Genomic DNA, 18,695 nt, shown 5'->3' with positions numbered 1-18,695 from the left:
CCACCCAGGGACGAGGCGATGCCGGGAGGGGCGCAGGAGCCCCGGCGGGGCCTCCTCCGGGCGGGTGCGGGACGCCCAGGGGCCTCCTCCCCGGGGAGGGTGTCCGCGGGACCTCTACCTCTAATGCCAGCATGGACGCACTCCGCGGGTCTCCACTGCCAGCGCGTAGACGGGGTGGGGGAGATCCCCAAAGACCCACGGAGCCCTAAAGACCCGCGCGTGCGCATCACATCACCTAAAAGGCCTGCAGGTGCAGCCCAAGACCCGCGCATGCGCATCACAGCCCCACGCGGGACTCTGCCGCCCCTGCCGTGTGTGGGGCCGTCTGCGCCCAGCCCAGCCCGACAGGGCACCCCGAGACGCCAGCAAAGGCGGTAGCTACACACAGCGGAACTTTGCACAGCCACTAGGAGGACTAAGACGAGGCCACTTGCAGGGCGATGGACGGACCTAGAACAGAGCATGGCGCGGGAGTGGCGGGGCTCGGAGCGGCCCAGGGCGCAGCGCCTCCACCCGCAGGAGCCCCAGGAGCGTCCATCCGCTCGGGGGGAACGCAGCGCGCGAGGCCTCCGTGCCTCCGACCGTACGAAGTAATGCTTCTTCCAGGAAGTGGAAAAAGGGGGGATTTTTTGTCCTGTTTGTTCATTTATCTGTCGTTGGGAGGGCGGGGGGGGGGGCAGCACGGAAACAGAGAGGCCAAGGTTGAACAAATGCAGCAGTGGTGTTCACCAGACTATGTTGAACATGAACTCTGAACTTGGGGGGGGGGGAAGGGGACGGGAAAATGGAGAGACAGTGAGGGAAGGGGTGACATTGTCCAAAAAGAAACATACTCCTTAACTTACTCATGAAACGCTAACCCCTCTGCACATCACTTACAATTTTTTAAAAAAGATAACACATAACCAATGCAAAAAGGGGCTGGAGATGGGGGGGCTCAAGAAGCAATTGAGTCCCTGAGTTCAATCCCCAGTACCTCCAAAACAAAAAGTACCCTACCACACTAACTCATTACCAGTAGATGACTCAAAAGCTCTGTCATTCCTACGATCACAATTTACGAACAGGAAGGAAGGTGACAGAGTTCTTGCCTCCCAGGGGATCAATTATTTTTGTTGTTACAGTATAGCTGAGTCTGTAGGGGTGGCTGGTGGGTAACTGCTGAAGAGATGGGGTGAAGATGGGCTCCGAGAGGAACAAATGGAAACATGAAGTGAAAAATAAAATCCAGCCTGCTACCCTTGAGCTGCCTCGCTGCATCAGGCACTGAAGACCATGTCTTAGGCTTGGAATAGAGTGAGCGGCCTCTCCCCCTGGCCTGGGTGGTGACTGAAGGAGGGAAGGGCACAGAGCCTTTGAGGCAGTTTCGGTGGTTTGTGATACACATCTGCCCCAGAAGTGCAGGGAGCAGGTGGGAGGAGTGTGACTCTACCCTGCCAAAAGCTGTCGCAGGTCACCCTGACGGAGCCACATAAGCATCTGTCTTTGACCAGAACAACAGGATCATAATTGGGTCAGTTTGTGTTACGATACCATAACAGATCCCTTTGACGATCAATTTAAAACCAGAGTAGTTTTGGGGGGCTCACCACCTTGGAGGCTGGGTCGGTTTGGAGGCTGGAGTCCGTGATTGGGTGGACCCGTTGCTTTTGGGCCTGTGGCAAGGCAGTGCATCATGGTGGGGAGTGTAAAACAGAGCAACCTGTTCACCACAAGGTGGCCAGGCAGCAAAGACTGTGGGAGGAAAAGAGACTGGAATCTCACAGTCCCTTTTGAAAAAGGAAGAGCCTCTCCCTTCAGGGACCTTACCTCTGCCTCCTTAGATGACATTTCCTAAAGGTTACACCACTTCCCAAAAGTGCCTCAGGTTGAGGTCTGAGCCCCAACCCAATGGCCTTCCAGGAAAAATCGTCCACACCACAGCAGCAATGTCATCAAGTTGCTGCAAAACATTATCAATAAGTTGTAAGGGATTTACAATAATTATTTCAAAAAATACTTGGAGCTGGGCATTGGTGGCTCATGCCTATAATCCTAGCTACTCAGGAGGCTGAGATCTAAGGATCACAGTTCAAAGCCAGCCTGGGCAGGAAAAATGGTGAGACTCTTATCTCTAATTAAACACCAAAAAACCCAGAAATGGAGCCGAGGCGCACGCGGTAGAGCCCTAGCACTGAGCAAAGAAGTTCAAGGACAGCAACCAGGCCTTGAATTCAAGCCTCAGAGTAGTGTCTGTGCGTGTGGGCATGTCTGTGCGTGTATTATCATTACACAAAGTAATGATAATAACCATGAAAGTAGAGCAAGAGAAGATTTAAAATTCATTGTAAAACAGAAAACTTGCTACATATTAGTTGCACCCCTGACTGCTGAATATTCTATGATTCCTAAGCAAAGCACTCGGAGAGCCAACAGTTTTCTCTACTAAAAGGAGGTGACGGACCATTAAGAAAGAAGAGGACAGTTTTAATTACTTAATGCAGGTTCACCAAACCTGGAATGCCCTTCCTAAGTTGTTGCACCCCAGTGTGACTGAATCATATATCTGTTTCTAAGTTGTGAAACCAATAGAGAGCTGGCTGCTTGTCCAGAGTAATTTTGAACGAGCTCTTGAAACACTCTGCAACAGGAGAAATAAAACTGTATTTTTCAGGAAGCACCTTCTCCTCCCTTCCTCCTCCCTCCGATTGGCTCTCTTGTATTCATTCCGCTCCACAGCCAGACCCCAGGCTCTCCAACCTCAGAGCCCCTTGCCTCTACGCAGCCGTGTATCTCTGGATTGTCCGCTATCTATCCTCGGAGTTCCTCACGCCTTACAAGAGGCCTTCCTGACCACTCTACCCGAAGCAGGTGAACATACGCGCATTGTGCCATCCCCTCTTGATGAATTCTCCTGACTACATTCCAGACTAGTCTAAAAACCTACCCTTGTAAAAGGTGCCTGAGTCTCCTCCAGTCACAAGCAGCCAGTTGTTCAAATTACCTTCAAATAAGACGGACAGGACTTGTAGCCAATCGGTGGGTCTCTGTCACATTACCCCTTTTCTGGCTATAAATAAATACAGCCTGCCCATTTTTTGGCCCAAACTGCTACCCAATTTCAGAGTTGCAAATATAACCAATGAAAGCATTCCATACAGATATTTTAAAGAGAAGTGAAATTTCCATGTTTCCTATTAATTTATGACACTCATGGAAAAATATGAATGCTTAGAACATAGCAACTCAGTAAGATTCTTGGATGTGAGAGAAGATAATATAGTTCAGCGGTAGAAGGTATACAAAGCCTAGATGAGGCCTTGGCTCAAGCCTTCCTGAAGGGGAGGGGGAGGGGGAGGAGGGAGGAGGGAGGGAGGGCGGGGAGAGCTTCAACACCCTCATGTGTTTCAAGTTAATGCCCAGCTTTGCTGTAGGAGGACAATTAATGAGAAGGAAAGTCGCAGACAAGCTGGGGAGAAGGAGCTGAGGTCTGAGGGAATGGTGGGATTACTGGACGATGGTTTCTTGTGGTGCACGCAGCACGCTCCCATTCTCCTGTCTACGTACCTGGGTTGGGAAGAAAGGCTATTTTGTTTGCGCTCTGGAGGAGCCTTCCCAGTGCTTGGCATGAACTGTCCCGAGGAAGGAGCTGAGTCCTTTCAAACAGCACTAGAGAAAGGACCCGAGTTTCAGGGAGGAGGATAAACTTCCTCTCTTTCTTTCTGGTTTGGACCATTGGTTCCTATACCAGGATGCGAAGACTAGAGGAGGAGCTGCTTTCCGGGGCCACCCCGCCCCGGCGGCCCAGCAAGAACAGGCGCATGATTCATTTCTTCCCTGCATAATTTCTTTCAACATCATTAGCTCTATTTGTGGATATCCTTATTGGAGCATGCTGTGCTATTTAGAATGCTTAAAATGGATATCAGTGAAAGCACTTGCTTATTGCCAACATGTAATATGAGTATCTCATTAAGTTTGGGTTATTGTGTTAATTATCCTTCAGACCTATAAAGTTTATTAAGCCATCTGATTTTAATAAATCCAACTGCAATTAGTGATTATGTATTCATTCAATTGCTCTGATAAAAAGAAAGCATTAAATCCAGGTACGTCAGGTGAATTGTTTTCCATTCACCGAGCCATTAGACTTGATCATAAAATGTTTATTAGAATAAGAGGTAAAGTTTTAGTTTAAATCCACCTTTGGGGTGTACCCCAAACCAACTGTGATAGCCAAACTTTCACAATGAGCATTTTATTTTTGTGCTTGGTCTTTGTGAAGAATTCCACTTGTCTATGTTTGTTTCTAAAAGAACGATAGTTGAAGAACTTTCTGTTTCTCTCTCAACAGCTATGTGAAACTTCCTTCAACAAGGATCCTAAGCTATTAATAACAATGAGCATGAGCTCACAGAGGAAATAAAGGTCACCAGCCAGGAACATTCTCCACCTCTGCCACCAAAACTACAGAGTTCATGCTTCCCTCCCTACTAGAACAGCCCTCCTCCAACCCAAAGCCTCTGCTCTGCTTGCGCCAAGTCTCAGCCTCTCCCCAGACTTCTCAGAGGCCTCCATCTGCCTTCCTCGATGTGTCCCTCCCTTCAGTACTGACGTTGTTCTACCCACGCCCACGTCCCACCTTCACCCCGCCCCTGACGTCTCCACATTTGGAGATGTCTGGTTACTTACGAAAGAGTCTCCCCCTTCCCTTTCCAGATCTTCCTTTTCTAGAATGCTCTCCCTTCTCTTGCTTGGTGTTTCTTTTCTTCGTCTTCTTCTACTTGGTCTTAACAGATTCTGGAAGGTTCTGTCATTGGCCAGTCCTCACTTAGCACACACTATTAGGAGGCATCTCCTCATGGCCTTTGTTCAAAGCTATCTGCTAGCTCCCAGGCCCCCATCCCACCACCACGCATACAAGTGCACGCACACACCAGATATATCAAGTCTGATCACACCACTGAATCCCATCTGCTTTAGGATAAAACCGAGCTCTTTCCAGGGCCATCAGAGGCCTCTCAAATCTAGCCTCACCTGGTCTCCAGCCTCCATCTCTTCCCTGTCTCCTAGACTTCCACCTCCCAGCCATGCTGGGCTGTCCTTCTCATCTTGGATGGCTCATGCTCTCTCAACTCAAAACTGTCCTTCATCTGATTCTTTTTTATCCAGAACCTTCCCTGCTGGCCCTTCAGCCTGTCCCACCCAGCATGCCGTCCTTTCGGAGGCATTTTCCTCAGGCTGTGTCAGGATCCACCGACTTACCTCACATAGCACCTGTGCATGTGTACATTTCCTGACAAAACACTGGCTGTGAGTTTTTGAATTGTCTTTGTCTATTTTTGTTTTGGTGCTAAGAATTGAACTCAGAACTTAGCACATTACTAGGCAAGCACTCTACCACTACATCTAAGCCCTACTGTTTGGGATACTGTTTACTGCTTTATTCTACTTCCTAGTTCAATGCCTGATGAGTACTAAGTAATCAGAATTATTTGTTGAATAAATGAATTTACCTAACAGACAAGAACACTCCTCTGAACATTCGTGCTTGACAGTCTTTGCCTTTAGGAAGGCAGACCAAGGTCTTCTCCCATTTGTTAATTAACTTCTGCTTCTAAACCAATCTGCTCGTTCATAACAATGAGATGATTTCATGCAATCACAGAGGAGGCTGTATTACCCAAAGACAGCTGAGTTGCAATTCTGCTGTTTTATGAGCTCAACTGAAAAGGTGTCTAACGTCTGACTCAAATAGCTCCTAGATATTTTTATCTTTAGATCAGCTGGGAGATGTGCAATACGTTGTGAAACCTGCTGTAAATATCATGGTTAATATTTGATTGTGAAAACACTTTCAACATCTAAAGAAATTTACTACACTGCTAAATATGGCGTCATTAACTGTTGGACCTTAGGTCTTTCCAAAGGAAGACAACAAATAAGAAACCGGGAGCTCGCTCAGTGGTCGTTTGTGACAGGCCTTGGATTCCATCCCTAGCACCACACTTTCACACACATACACACACACACACAAAGTGACAATTTCTAAGGGAAAAACCAAGGTACATGCAAACATTTAACTCCATAGGGACACTTTCAAGAGTAGCTGATAGTGGGCTGGGAAGGTGGCATGCTTTGCATGCTCAAGGCCCTAGGTTCGATTCCTCAGCACCACATAAGCAAAAAGAAAAAAGCCTTGGAAGTGGCACTGTGGCTCAAGTGGTAGAGCGCTAGCCTTGAGCTGAAGAGCTGAAGGACAGCACCCAGGCCCAGAGTTCAGGCCCCACGACCGGACCCAAAAAAAAAAAAAAAAGAGTAGCTGATAGTATGATTGAAAAAACTCTTGCCTTGTGCATCCCGTCGGAAAACGGAAGGAGTAAGGAGTAGCTCCTGCTGGGGTTGTAGAGCTTTGGGAATCTTTCATTTGTTGTCTGTTTTGGTTTTTGAGCAAGCTCTCATGTTGTGGCCCACGCTGGCCTTGAACTCACTGAGTAATCCAAGCTGGCTTCCGACTCGGGCTCTTCCTGCCTCTTTGAGTGCTGGGATTACTAAAGACGCCATGTTTTTCTAATTCTTGCCCTGGTGACTTCCTTGCCACTTGGAAAGCTGTCTGCTGGGTGATTCTTGCTGTGTATGGACTTAGAATACAGGGAAATCTCAGCCTCAGATTCATGAGCACCAAGGTAAACCTTTTCCACGCTGCCAGGATACCTAAGACTCCAGGTGTTTGCGCACCTGGTGGGAAAGGCCTGGGTGTTGATGTACATATAGATCTTATTTGGACTTTGATGCTTTGTGCTCTGGTGGCCATTTTTGAGCTTTAATCAAATATAGACACCTATGGAAGGAGTGGGGCTTTAAACTCTGCTAAAAGGAACACAGAGGGGGTTGGTTGAGGAGCACAATGTTCTAGATAAGAGATGACCTTCCCAGATCCTTCCAGTCTGAAGACTGTATGATCCCATGCACATCATCTGTCTAGACAGGAAATGTGGACTCTGCTCTTGCTTTTCTGGCTACAAAATGAGAAAGAAGTACACCACCTAAAGGTGAATTCTAGAAACTGCTCAGCGTGAGCCAGGAAAAATAACCAAAACCAAAACAAAACGAAGGAGCAAACATGGGCTGAGAAGAGTGCAGTTGTAGAGTCCTTCCTTATACAGAACATTCTTCAAAAATCTGCATTTGCTTTTGCTCTGATCTTCCAAAGCAGTTGCAACTCTAACAGGCCAATGCACAGTAGTCCATTCATTCATCTCTCAGAGAAGTTCATGAGACAAGAGAGCTGAATCCTCCTTTGAGGACTATGGACAGAGACCTGGGAAGGTAAGTCAGCTGCCCACGCCTACACACTAGCCAGGCTAACATCAGCTGTTAGCTGGTAGAGGGGCTTGAACTTAGTGCCTGGATGCTGTCCCTGAGCTCTTTTTTTTTGGCTCAAGGCTGACACTCTACTACTTGAGGCTCAGCTTTGCTTCGGCTCTTTGGTGGTTACTTGGAGCTAAGTCTCATGTACTTTTCAGTCCGGGGTCACCCTCAACTGTGATCCTCAGATGCCAGCTTCCTGAGTAGCTGAGATTAGAGACATGAACTGCCAGCACCCATATGGTCTGATCACTACCAAGCCAGAGGGCTGAAGATTCCCTGCTTGTCCTCACTGCAGTGTGGTCCTCAGACATGATCAGAACTCATCTGTGCGTTCCAAGCCTTTCCTCGGCTGTTCCCCACAGAGCCTGAACCCACCTCGGCCATTCTGGCTCCCTGTATTTCTCACCTTCGGCCTTCTGCCCTCCATTTCTGAAACGTTCCAGCTCCTACTCAGCTGAGGTCCCAGAAGCCTCGGTGTCCTGTCTCAGACATCCAAAGACCCACCCTGAACTCCTGCTAGGAGCCAGCAGCCTGTCCTTCCTCTTCTTTCAGGTGTCACCTTCTGCAAGCCGCACCCCAGGAGTCCTTCCTGGTTTTCTTGGGTAAAACACAAGTTCGGGAGCTTGACTCCTCATAGTGCACTGTGTGCACAAGGCCTTGCTCAACCTGGCAGAGCTCTGCTCCCCACAGGATGCCTGGACGTCCCCCTCCTCCTGGCTCAGGATGGAAAGAGCAGGGGGAGGAACACATCTACACCGCGAGGGAGGGAGCTTTCTTTCCCCATCTCCTTTGGGCCCTCCAGCCCACCCAAGACATTCAATAGAGGCTTATGAACTGAAGAAAAGCAAGTGTGTGGGTCCAAGAGATCAGGCCACACACTGGCATGTGGTGTAGTGTTTGGCACCTAGTAGTGGTTCATGGAACATGTATTGACAGAGGTAACATTTCCATGATCTCATTCAAACTACGAAACCTCAAGTATCTTGGGAATTCTGTAAGAACCCGTGGTTTAGTGCAATGACCATTCAGATAAGGTCTCCCCCAAGCCATCTGTGGCCTGGAATTAATAAGGTGCACCTGCTGAGGGAAGAGGCCAGAAGGCAGGAAGGACGAGAGTTAAGACTTCCAGTCAAGAGAAGTTAGGCAGGCAGAAAAGTTCTTTCCACTTGTCATGTCTTCCAGCTTAAAAAGAAAGTGACTGAGAGCAGGCCCTTTACAAACAGCAATTTCCGTCCAGCAGTCCTGGAGGCTGGTGAGGACCTGATCTCTGGCTCTGTCCTCAACAGGGACTCACTGCTGCAGCTTCCCCAGAAGACAAATGCTGTGTCCTCGAGGTAAAGGGAACAGAGACGCCAAAGCAATGAGGGACTCGTGTGTGCTTGTTTTACAAGGTCCTGGCTGCCTTCCGTGAGAGCGTGACCCCTCACGTCCACCACCACGCCATCCGCGATGACGCTGCAGCTCATGAATTCTGGAGGAGACGGCCAGACCGAGGGGCCCTCAAGCCGGTTCTTCCATGTGATGACCTCGGACCTCTTGAGTTGTCTCCAGACACCATCTCTCTAGAAACAACCTGTCTCGCACTGTACACTGCAACTCAAATTTCACCCAGCAAGAGCTCACAGTTCCCTCTCAAATCTACCTGACTTCTAGAAGCTGGGAGGGGAGGGAAAAAAAAATCTGAGGAGCAGAGGAGACTAGGCACTGGGAATCCAGGACGGAGAGGAAGGTGAAGGCTCCCGGTAAATGTGTTCTACACACTTCCACAAAACAGTGTAAAATGTGCATTGATTTCCCCTGCTGTCCTCTAAGAGGTCTGAAAGTTGGGGGTGGGGGAGTCTGTGACTTGCTCCTCACACCCATGAATATTCTTTGAATTCCCAACAGGAGGGTGTGGTGGAATGGATAATAGGAAGTTGTTAGAACAGGGTAACATGATATGGCCAGACTTATGGAATAATGTATTACGTAACATGTAATAAAGACCAGAATTTAAGAAGGGCAAGAGGAAAGAAGGCTGGTAACAATCTTTGACACTGAATAACACTTCTGAGGGATTTTCTCTCTGTGTGTGTAAATTACATCCTTTCATCTCTATTAGCAAAACAAGAACCAAAACCCAGAAGAAACATTTCGCATTCACACTGGAATTGTGGAATCAAAAAACACTAAGATAAACTAGTGCATGGTCCACTTAAAAACACTTTGAGCTCATCAAACACTTACACCCCCTTTTCCTTCTCCTCTAGACACCAAGAATTGGGGACATTCAAGTCTTAATCGCGCACATGAGTTCATGCAAGTCTGAATAAAGAGTAACTCATACATTTGACTTGTAGATTTTAACAGTAGTCATGATCACCTTTTATTGATTTTTATAAACAGCGAACAGATTACATTTATGCTCCATATTTCTTCCCAATATACTTATAGCACAACTCACCACAGTTCTTCAATAAGTATTCATTAAATCATTTTGTGGAGGCATTGGGGCTAACTCTCTTTTGAGTGAGATTTCAAAACAAATATTCAGAGACCTAAATATCTGGCAATTATTTCCTTCATGATAAAGAAAACATCCATCAGGTTTGTCATTTGGAACTATTTTAAAAGTGCAGTCCAAACAATTTAATTTAAAATAAGTCATGTAAAATATATCTGCACATCACGCTTCCCTATCTAGGCACATTCAGAGTCACATTTTTATATTTCTTAAATAATTCTTTTTAAATGATAACTATCAATATCAAATATCAAACGGTTGAACTGATACCTTTTACAGATTCCAATGTATTTATTCATTAGTATTCATTGGGAATAATGTCCCCAGAGAATAAGGGGTGTGTGTGTGTGTGTGTGTGTGTGTGTGTGTGTGTGTGTGTGTGTGTGTGTGTGTGTGTGTGTGTGTGTGTGTGTGTGTACAGGAAGATGGTAATCTTATTCTTCTTGCTATTTAGTCCATCACTGCCATGCAGCTGATGGAGCAGATTTTTTCCCCCATTTAAACAAAGCCCTATATTATGAGCCAACATTGAAGAATGAGTCACTTGGCAAGCAAGCCACCATCTTTACATTATCGGTATTGCTTGGCTATTCCTTGGTGCTTAGCATCAGTATGTTCAGCTCAGTGGATCTCTCTGAGTGGACAGGAGCACTGTGAGACAAAAGGAGCGCGTCCAGACCCTGACACCGCATCCCTGGACCGGTGCATGGCATCTTCCATGCGGCCGCTTCACCAGCAGTACACACCAGGCTGATTTTTAATGCTGATTTTACGGGGCTGTGTGCAGATTACTTTCCCTTGTTAAAGATCTTTATGAAAACCCGGCCATAGTCTAGTCAGCCTTGGAAGACGCTCCCTGGCGCCCGCCGTCACGCTCACAGTTGCTCTCCACGGAGCCGTTGCACTTCTCTTCTGCCATCTTCTTCACATAATTGAGCGGTCCCGACCCCTCGAAAGCAGATGGATTTTTGAACGAGCCCCCGATCCTATCCCACAGGGTGAAGTACTGTCCATAGTTATAGTCAAAGAACAGGTGGTGGTCGGTGTGATGCGCCGAGCCGTTAATGAATGGCTTCAAGGCCCGGGGCACACGAAAATCCCCATCGTGAATGGAGATTGTCCAGATATTGACCAGGACGTACAGAGTCAGGTAAACCACCTTGTGCAGCGGGAAGACGAAGGGATAGATGTGGTAAGGCAGGCTCTGGACAAAGCCATCCACAGGGTGGAAGGCGTGGCTTGCAAACGGAGTGGGCACCTTCCAAATGTGGTGAGGTTTGTGTATGTTCTGGGAAAGAAAGGAATGCAGCACCATTACTCTCCCCCGCCCTGCCCGTTCACCTTCGCATCCTACAAACAACCTACCTGGAAAATCCTTCTGACACCGGCGGTCACTTCAGACGAGGCTTCCTTCTTTACCCCCAAATAGTCATTTTTTTAAATATAATTTTATTGTCATTATTCAGGTGTTGCAGACCCTCTCCTCTGCGGTCCCCTGCTTCCACCCTCCCGCCCCTGCCCGTAAGTTACATAGGTCACTTCCCATGTAGCATCGACTGAATATCATGTCCACATTTGTTCACCCACCCCCTCCCTTCCTACGCCCCTTTACTCCTCCTAAAAGGGGTGAAAAGACAAAAAAACTAAACATGAACACCACCGACAATAACAGAAAAGCCCACGTTTCCAGTTCCTGGGCTCATTTCACCAGGTAGCATCTTACGTGTTCAGAGGGGTTATGCCACGTAGGAGAGAAAGCATGGGCCACGTGTCTCTCTGAGCTTGGCCTACCTCACCTAGCATGGTTTGTTCTAGGTCCCTGCAAGTGACATCATCTTATTCTTTCTAGCAGATGTATAAACTTCCGTTGTGTGCATGTACATTTTAGTGACCCACCCATCTGCTCTTGGGTATTTGAGCTGAAATGACCATTTTAAGAACAGCCCCTCGGGACCCACAAAGAAGAGCGCGAACTTGCCCCCAGGATGAGGATGCCCCGTGAGGATGAGCTACATGAGAGGAAATCGGTGGAGCTAGAGAAAGGACGCTACCTTGTACAGCAGTCTATGGTGCAGGCCGCGGTGGATGAAGTAGATCAGCATGTCCGTGAAGAAGAGGAAGGATACCACGCTACCAGCCAGCTCCACCCAGCCTGGGAGGGCACAGGGACAGAGGAGAGTCAAGGTGTGTGTTCACTTTTTACATACAGGTGGGTACCTGGGGTCATCCACTGTTCTGGACCCTTCCACCCATTACAAACCATGTTCTGGAATCTGGTCATCTGTACTTCTTTCTCGTATTAAGAATGGAAAGGTTCTTTTTTTTTTTTTTTTTGCTGGTCTTGGGGCTTGAACTCAGGGCCTGGGTACTGTCCCTCTGGCTTTTTCTGAGTAGGTTAATAAAGATAAAAGTCTCTTGAACTTTCCTGTCCGGGCGGGCTTTGAAACGCGATCCTCAGACCTCAGCCTCCTAAGTAGCTAGGATGACAGGTGTGAGCTAGCAGTGCCCGGTGCTGGTTTCTTTCTGAACTTATATACAAGAACATGAAAATCATACATGCTAAAGAGAGCTTGTTTCTTAGAATGTAATGATACGTATGAGACAGAAAAGGCTGGCCCCAAGATGGCTTTATCTCCCTACTTTGCACCAAATGGTTTAAGATTAGCCTTTACTCCTTTGGATCCTAATACTTCCTATACTTCACTGAGTAACACCACCCCAGAGTCGGGAGCCTCCTCTGTACCCTAATCATACTGTTCCCCAAACCACAACTTCCTCTTTTACTCTATAGTCCAAGTATCACCTTAGCATTTAACTTTTGTTCCCAAACAATCAACCTCTTGCTCTGACAGTGGGTTTTGGTGCCTATAGGCTGGGCTAACGGCTCAGACACAGTGGCTCACGCCAGTAATCCCAACTACTCAGGAAGCCGGGACAGAAAACAAGCCAGACTCCACCTCAAAAGCAAGTGGGTGTGACGGTTCCCTGCCTAGAATCCCTGCCACCCGGGAGGCAGAGATGGGAGGATGGCGGCCTGAGACTGGCCTAAGCAACAAGTTCAGGACCCTCTTTGAAAAGCAAGGAGTACAAGGTCCTGAGTTCAAATCCCACTGCTGCCAAAAATGAAAGATAAAGGTCTCAGATCTGCCAGCTACTTGCAGAGCGACGTGGGGAATTACCGGAGGGAATCAGATGCGGCTCCTCCTTACCGTGCGGGGGCTCCCCCAGGTGGTCATAGAGCTTGCTGAACCCTCTGATCTCCAGCAGGAACAGGGAGACCGTGGGGAGGCTCATCCAGGGCAGGGCCCACATGGTGTACTTAATCTCCCGCGACACCTGATTCTGAAAATGAGGTCCCCAAGACCAGAGTCACCAAAACGGCTCAGACAGATGAGGGTAGCATCCTTAATCTCTCTGTCTTATTAAGGACCCCCTTCTAAACCTGCTCTACAAAAACTGTAACACATTTTTCTGTTACATTTAAATGAGAATGGAGTAGGAGAAGAAAAAAACATTCCTTTTGTGCAGAGCAAATACAGGAATTATCTTAAATTCTGAAACCTTTTCTCCTCACGAAATCTGCAGTCTAAACCTCTATTTTGGGATATTATTTCTTTCATAATGGACCTATTTACTTTCTTCTAACTTCAGTCCTTGGAGAAACTGACAAACAGAGACAGCTAAATGCTGGCCTGATTATAGTCAGACTCAAACATGACAGAATTTGAATAGTGTGTCAAAGAAAAATACACAAAGTAAAAACATATTTCCATTTGTGAAAGTTGAACAGTATACCAATAATTACACAGACTAGTGCATTTATTATCCATTGATCACTATGAGAAAAGTATCTAACCTTTGTTGAGGACTGGGTTTTGAAACTACTTAATGGTATCCTATAACTACTTTAATTTGAAAAGCTCACAAGCATTATATTATTATTTTTGACTCTAACAGCAGTCAGAATAGGAAAGACTCTTACCTTTAAAAACTGCGGATGTTTCATTAATGAGTGATCAAACACAAAATAGTAGCTCAGTGTGGCAAAGAAAAAGTAGAGCGCATAAGCGCCAAGATTTGTTACAATCAGGAGACTGATGGTCTGCCGGAGGATGCTGTCCTCTGGCCAGGAGGCTGGGTAGACGTACGGCGTAAAAAAGTGGTAGTCCGCAACCCCGAGAACAAGGTCCATCTCAGCCCCTAGATGGCAAACCCGGGCGGCAATTATGAGCACACCTACAGTTTTGTATAAATGATGGATGGGGCGGGGCGGGTGGGGGGAGGTGGAGAGGGGAGGCGTGGCCCCCGTGGTAGAGCACTTGTCCAGAAGGGGGAAGAGGCCCTGGCTTCAAACCCCTGACCCCTAACGGAGGACATGTCTGCAGCCACCAGACACTCCTAGATGCTCGAGACCCACCATCCTGTTGTAATACGGATCAAAGACACATGGCCAGTTTATAGAGCTGACCCAGGATCCATCATTGATGGCCTGTCTGCTCACCCTTCACTGCGCCAACTACCGAGAAAAACATACTTAGTATTCTGAAACATCTCCCATATGGGACTCGAATTTCGGAGCAAAACTGGAAACTGCCTGGCCACATGAGCTTTCAGGCCTTCAGATAAGCCTGAAAAGGTGAAGAACATCCAGGTGTGAACTCAGATGGCCCCTGGAAAGGAGCTGGCTCCCTTTCTCCCTTTCACTTCATTAATGTCTACCTTGGAGACCCTCCCATCTCTGAACAGATAACACTCTTCTTTAAAAAAGAAGCAGTAGCACCAAGATAAAAATCACCTGACATGAGCTCTCCATTTAAAAGCAGATGACTCATTAGTGCACTTTGGCATATTGTCAGAGTTCTCATTTCAGAACATTTTCATCACCATGAAAGAAATCCCATCTCCCAGAGGGTGGGCTTCAAATCTGGGGTGCCTGGGACCCAGGACCACTAGTTCTTAAGGTAACTTGCCACCTGTTTCTGTCCTTAAGATCCCCATAAGGATTTATGGCCCAGCCTCTCCGTTTCTCTGTCCTTCTTCATGCAAAGGCTCACTTCAGTGGCCGTTCTTCACGATCAACACAGCGATTCCTGGCATCTGTTTACAGATGCGGCCATTTACATATGGTTAGAAGTTTCACTTTCTGTCCCAGGGGATATCTCCCTGTTTCCCATTGGCTCTTGGTGGAACTGCAGTGAGCTGTCACGGGCAGTGGTGGTTCCCACACCGTCCGCCCCGGTGGCGCCTCAGAGCCACGCCCCAGCCCTTCCTACGCCCAGCGCCGCACTCCAGCCGGGCATCCCAGCTGTCCGCCAGGCAGCCCTGAACCACGCGGGACATTTTCACATGCGGTTACATCCCAGGTGACACAACAGCAAGAAAACAAATCAGCCCCAGCCAGTACCTGCAACGTGCACCCCCGCACTGGACGAGCAGCCTGGTTACCTGCAGGCAGGATGAGTCACCAAAGGAGTTCGAGCGCAGACCTGAAACAAAACCACCAAGAACGAAGACTGTGAGGTTGTGGCGGACCCACGGGGGACTGGGGACTGAAGTTCCGCTGTGGCACATGCTACCCAGGGCTCTCTGCAGGCGTGTTACTCTGAAGCCCCCCAAAGGTCACCATGGCCCCTCACCACCACCTACGGAGCATCACACAGGTCCCCATTTAACAGACAGGAGAGGACTTCCTGGCGCGCACCTGACTTACACTAACCTTATAATGAGGAGTCTTCTAGAAGCTCATTCTTTTCCCTCCTCTTCTCTATGAATCTGACACACTACATTGCCCAGACTGGTCTCAGTAGGCTCAGCCTTTTGAGTAACTGAGACTATAGATGTCTGCCAAGATGCCTGTCCAGAAGAGCTCACCACTGATAGGGAGGTTAGCTCTTTGCATATGGTATGAGTTACAAATGTTTTTCTCTTACTGTGTCAGGAGCAAATACTTGGGCTCAACACTAGGTACTAACATACGCCCGTCATCTTATATACCGAAAACAACTCACAGAACACGTTATGAGGTGGAAAGCAGCATCGTTAGGGACTTTCTCTTGCAGACAGTGGGGAGGGGGCCTCGCTAAGGACCACGCATTAGAAACAGGAGCCATCATGCGAAGCAGGAGACGTGAGGAGCTGACTGGGAGCTGATTCCGGGCTGAGCACAGGTAGAGGCTGGGAGCAGATGCAGTCCTCAGCCATGGGGCAGCCTCAGGCCCAGCGAGAGGACCAAGGGTGGTGTCCAGGATGACTGGGGCTTAATCCGCCTAAGTGGAGGGGACAGGGAATCCTGGGAGGGTCTGGTGGTGCCCACTGGATAAGCAGTGATGGCCTCCGTTTCAGTCTTAAATCCAGCTGCCGGTGGCGCACCTGGTCTCTGAGCCTGAGCAGCTAGACCACCTGTAGATATGCATGTCAGGTCCAAAAGTCAGCCTGGTAAACAGGCGAGGAGCTGAAGCTGAAGCGCGAAGGGGCCAGGACCGTCAAGGGCAATGAACAGCACAGCACAGCAGGTGCCCCAGCCATGGACACCACCGAGGGGTGAAAAGGGCACCACTGCGCCTCTGACGTTCACTCAGAGTTGAAGGACTGAGCGTCTCGTTCCCTCTGCCAGCACACCTGTCACACACGGAACACGCATTGAACACACTTGACCTGCTACGGTTCCACCTCTGCTGTCCTGCCAGTAGCACTGACCGCTGAACCGCCGCCAGCCCCGACGGCCAATCACACTGCAGACCAGCAGCTGGGGGGCGGGGCAGGGAAGCAACATCCACAGCATGATTTCGATGGCGTACAAACCCCATTTCCCCAGTGAAGTTAAGATCACCAAGTGCCGGTGCCTCAAACTTGTCAGGCTAGCTACTCGGAGGCTGGGATCAGGAAGGATCACCGTTTGAGACCAGCACAGCCGTACACACAGGAGACCCCTTCCCAACCAACAGTTGGACACACTGGTGCACTCTTGTCGTCCCAGCTACGTGGGAAGGTGGGGGCAGGAAAATCACAGTTCCAGGTCAGCCCACACGGCAAAGTCCACCGAACTCCATCTGAGGGGAAAAGCTGGGTGTGGTGGCACTTGCCTGTGGTCCCCGCTAACACAGGAAGCATGTGGCAGGCAGACAGGGGTTCAGGTGCACACACTTGGACAAAAAACAAGACCCGAGACCTGATCTCAAAAGGAGCCAGTGTAAACAGTGGGGGTGGAGGAACAGGTCAGCTGTAGAAAGCCTGCCTAGCAAGCACAAGGACCCCAGTTCAAAGTGCCAGGACTGCAAAACCAAAACAAAGCAGTCATTAAGTTGGGGGTGCCTGCTACAGTGCCACACAGCTCCAGTTCAATTCACCACAAGGATAGCATGGAAGGCCGAAAAGAACTCAAGCGCTAGCTAAGAATCTTCTTCCTGTTTTTGTATCACATGTAAGAAAGACCCCCTACCAGCATCTCAGTCCTTCACTTAAAAAAACCTTTAATTTTGCTTTTACAGAAGTACCACACCGCTGTGTTAATGTGTGTACTCTCTGCACATAGCTGCTTTAACAGCAAGCCAGTGCCCGGGGAAGAGAACTGTCCCCTCCTTTAGATTTTGCTGAATTAAACCTGTTTTCAAATAATGTGACTTGCTGAGTGTAGTAAGGAGGGATCCATGAATATATTATTGCCATTTCTGACATTGCCAGTTAAACAGTAGGACTGTGGCTGTGGCTGGTGATGGTGGGCTTGCCCAAAGACCAGGTGTGAGCCACAGCATCGCCAAAACAAGTCAGCAAAACACTGGGCTCCCAGAGAGTAGTGTAACTGTTTTGCCTAACTTAAAAAAGAATAAATAAGAAAGTGGCGCTGTGGCTCAAGTGGTAGAGCGTTCGCCTTGAGCTGAAGAGCTGAGGGACAGCGCCCAGGCCCAGAGTTCAGGCCCCATAACTGACAAAAAACGAGAGGGAATAAGTAAGTTTTTTCTTTGTCCTACTTGCTCATTTATCTGTCTTTGAGAGGAAAAGAGGGAGGCACAGAAATGGAGAGAGAAAGTGTGAACCAATGCAGCAGTGGTACTCAGGGAACAACACCACTTGTGGGTGGGAATGGGAAGGAAAAACGGGGAGAGAGGGAGGGAAGGGGCGGCCTTGTCCAAAAGGAAATGCACCCTTCCCTGGCTTGTGTAAAACTACAACCCTCTGAACAGCATCTTATTACAACAATTAAAAAGTGAAGATAAAAAATAGGTAATAATGCCAGGATCTATTGAGAGGCAGGTATTATTTCAAACTCCTACTTCTTCCCTCCCCGTCCCCTGTTTTGGAGACTTGGTCTAGTAAATGGCCCAGGTCGGTTTGGGATCTTCCTGCCTCGGCCTCCCCGGTGCCAGGAGTCAACATTCCACGCCACACCTGGTTTTTAATTTTTTTTTTAACCTCATCTAGTTCTGTCCTGTAGGTCAATATTGTACATGGTCCTCTTTATCAATGGGTAACTGAGGCCAGGGACACTAAAACTGGCTCTGTCACTGACGCTGCTGGGATAAGGGGCCTGCTCTTCGGGGGGGGGGGGCACCTCTCAAACACAGGACGGCGCTGACACGACTCCCTCCCCTGCAGGGCGGGGGGCTCAGGCAGCAGGTCAGAGGTCACCCGCTCACCCCCGCCGGATGCCACCCCTGGGCCCCAGCGGGAGGCGGCCGCTACCCTCCGGTTCCCGGCTCCTCCTGGCATCATCCCACCGTCCTAATCCCGACGGACGCCTCGCCCAGCACACACCCGCACCCCGGGCACCTCCAGGCAGGGTGAGGCCCTGGCGCCCTGGGCGGGAGCCCGGAGGCGACGCCGGCCACCCATCGCGGACCTCGGG

At 48.8% G+C, this 18,695-nt stretch overlaps 1 protein-coding gene across 2 annotated transcripts; it reads right to left on the bottom strand.

The window, feature by feature from the left end:
• Window positions 1–10,558: 10,558 nt before the first annotated feature.
• Window positions 10,559–15,361, bottom strand: Sc5d (sterol-C5-desaturase). 2 transcript variants are annotated; one of them, XM_013009820.1, is made up of 5 exons: window positions 15,258–15,361; window positions 13,836–14,053; window positions 13,063–13,195; window positions 11,905–12,005; window positions 10,559–11,141 (listed from the first exon to the last, which is right to left on the bottom strand). In XM_013009820.1, exons 2-5 carry the CDS (start codon window positions 14,043–14,045, stop codon window positions 10,686–10,688), a joined length of 900 nt encoding a protein of 299 aa, XP_012865274.1. In that variant the 5' UTR covers window positions 14,046–14,053; window positions 15,258–15,361; the 3' UTR covers window positions 10,559–10,685. The 2 variants fall into 2 exon arrangements, with proteins under 2 accessions (XP_012865274.1, XP_012865275.1); XM_013009821.1 differs by having other exon boundaries at window positions 15,299–15,342.
• Between the last annotated feature and the right edge of the window lie 3,334 nt (window positions 15,362–18,695).

This window comes from Dipodomys ordii, unplaced genomic scaffold (assembly GCF_000151885.1).
Source record: "Dipodomys ordii isolate 6190 unplaced genomic scaffold, Dord_2.0 Scaffold10, whole genome shotgun sequence".
Classification (NCBI taxonomy): Eukaryota; Metazoa; Chordata; class Mammalia; order Rodentia; family Heteromyidae; genus Dipodomys; species Dipodomys ordii.
Note: the sequence above shows the minus strand (reverse complement) of the source record. Positions and strands in the feature narration are given on the sequence as shown.